We start from the raw sequence: 2,237 nt of genomic DNA, 5'->3' as shown, positions 1-2,237 counted from the left end.
AAGTCCCGCGGGGTACTACTGCTGTGAATGCGTCCTCGGGCAGTGCTGTCTGCATCCCCACAGGCAAGGCCCAGAGCGGTGGGGACACTGGGTGCAGGGCCCAGCCCTCACCAACTCAGGGCAGGGACGGGGTCAAGGCATTCACGGCCCTCCAACTGCAGGAGGCCCACGCCCAGGTGTGTCGTGGGCATGGGGAGGGTGTGCAGCTTTCGTTAGACTTATGAAGGGGTTGGAAAATCTTAGACCCTAACTGTCCCTTGCTGGGGACAGTGGCCTGAGTCTGGGGGAGCACAGGAGGCCAGGTCAGTGCTACGGTGTGAGGGTAAGAGTCAGAGCTGCTGGACAGGACAGACAGCCCTGGCTGACCAGCGTGCACCGCCAGGCCCTGTGAGGGACACCAGGACAGGGGCGCGGCCCTGAGCACGGGGGGTCCCGTACCTTGCAGACTCGGGCCAGCTCGTACTGTAAGTCCTTGATGGCGCTGTTCTTTGACTCCAAAACGTCCTGCGGAGAGAGGCAGATGTGATTTTGAGACTCGTCTTTGGGCCGAGGCAGACAGGGTAACCTGGGGTCTGGGGCTCCAGCTGGTACCCCAGATGTGCAGGGAAGAACAGCCTGGCCCCACTGAGGTAGACACCCACATGGGAGAAGCCGGCGGGGAGGTCTCCAGGGAGAGATGACACAGGACCTGCCTCTCCACGAGAACTCCGCCTGGGTGGTAAGAGATGAGACGGGCGGGCCTGGCTGGTTCTGGAGCCACCGCCACTGCCACTGTGGCCCGGGGGGGGGCCCTCACACCCCCACCTGCCGCCTGGGAGTCGCTCTGGCACAGGGTTCCTGCCCACAAAGCCGGGTAACTGACCAGGGAAGGCGAGAGCTGACGCACGGCCACCCTGGCCCACGGTGCTGCTGCAAGGCCCCAGGGCAGGGCTGTTCATCCCCCATGCCACTCACTGGCAGCACAAGGCCTCATCCAGCCACAGGACCAACTGTCCTTCCCAGGATCAGAGGCAAGAAGGTCCCCCAGCGGCCAGCGCTGTGCTCACGGTGGTTCACACAGAAATAGTGGATCCAGCAGCGGCCACGGTACTGGTGTATCAGCTGACCCAGCCACCTCTGGGCGCTGAGGCCTCATCTGTCTTGTTTACTGCTGTCCCCTGTGCCCAGAACAGTCCTAGCACCGAGGAGTGCCCCAAAGAACTGGACTGTAGTGAACGAAGGCTCTAGCCTCTGCCCAGACCTGACCCCACTGGGCAGCCATCCCCGACACTCCCACAAAGGCCTGGGCTTCCTCGTCCTGACCGTCCACGCAGAGCAGGCCATCGTAGTGTCCAGGGGGTTGCTGGCAGTGGCCTCGCTGAGTACAGGAGACTCAGCTGTCCCTAGGCCTGTGTCTGTCGGCCTCCAGAAGCCCAAGATTGGGCCCAGAGGTTCAAGAATGGCTTGAGACGCAGGGCCTGACGGCTGAGCTGACTCACACGTGAAGAAGGGGCCAGGGTGACCTCAGAAGGGAGCAAAGCCAGTGAGAGGGCGGGGACCTGGTAGCCCAGGCCTGGGAGACGCTCCGCGTGGCTGAGGGTCTGCACAATGACCACAGAAGCGAGACAAGGGGCCCCCAACCAGAGCCCAGACCACATGCTGGGGGCAGCAGCATGGGGCGCGGCCCAGCCCTCCCCAGGAGCCGAGCCGCGTGCGGCCTACCTCCAGCTTGCGGGACACGAGCGTCAGGGCCATGGGGTCCAGGCTGGAGGCCACCAGCACCTCCTTCCTCTCCACGGCGGTGCTCAGCGCCTGCAGCTTGCGCTCCAGGACCAGGTTCTTGAAGCCGGCCTTCTGCTGCCCTCCAGGACAGCCGCGGTGAACCTGCGGTACAGCTCGTCCCACTCCTGCTGCTCCTGGGGGGGTCACACGGCGCTCCTGGGGCCTCTCGCGGCAAGAAGCCCCTCGCCCTCTGCCCCAGGCCAGGACACACTGCAGCAGAGCCAACACCTTCTCGGTGTTGGCTACACCAGTGCCACCCGCGGGCAGGCGGGTCTGCGTCTACACCGGTGCCTGTACCTTCCCTCCCTGTGACAGTGCAGCTGCCCACACCTGGGCGGGAGGAAGAAGCACCAGCTGGACCCTCCCTAGGACGCTGTCTCAGGAAGCAACAGGGCGCAATGGCAAGGCCTGGAGAGGCCCCAGGGGGACCTGGCCCTAGGTTGAGGCAGTGAGCTCAGGACGGACACGGGCATCAA

General features: G+C 64.7%; 1 protein-coding gene across 1 annotated transcript in view; it reads right to left on the bottom strand.

The window, feature by feature from the left end:
- LOC102889579 (dynein regulatory complex subunit 4-like) overlaps positions 1–2,237 on the bottom strand; it is a 9,078-nt gene that overhangs the window by 3,435 nt on the left and 3,406 nt on the right. The window contains 3 exon segments of the mRNA XM_025049019.1: positions 439–504; positions 1,702–1,841; positions 1,844–1,895. Of these exon segments, the coding sequence (XP_024904787.1) occupies positions 439–504; positions 1,702–1,841; positions 1,844–1,895 (258 nt within the window).

This window comes from Pteropus alecto, unplaced genomic scaffold, assembly GCF_000325575.1.
Source record: "Pteropus alecto unplaced genomic scaffold, ASM32557v1 scaffold35, whole genome shotgun sequence".
In the NCBI taxonomy this organism is placed as follows: domain Eukaryota; kingdom Metazoa; phylum Chordata; class Mammalia; order Chiroptera; family Pteropodidae; genus Pteropus; species Pteropus alecto.
Note: the sequence above shows the minus strand (reverse complement) of the source record. Positions and strands in the feature narration are given on the sequence as shown.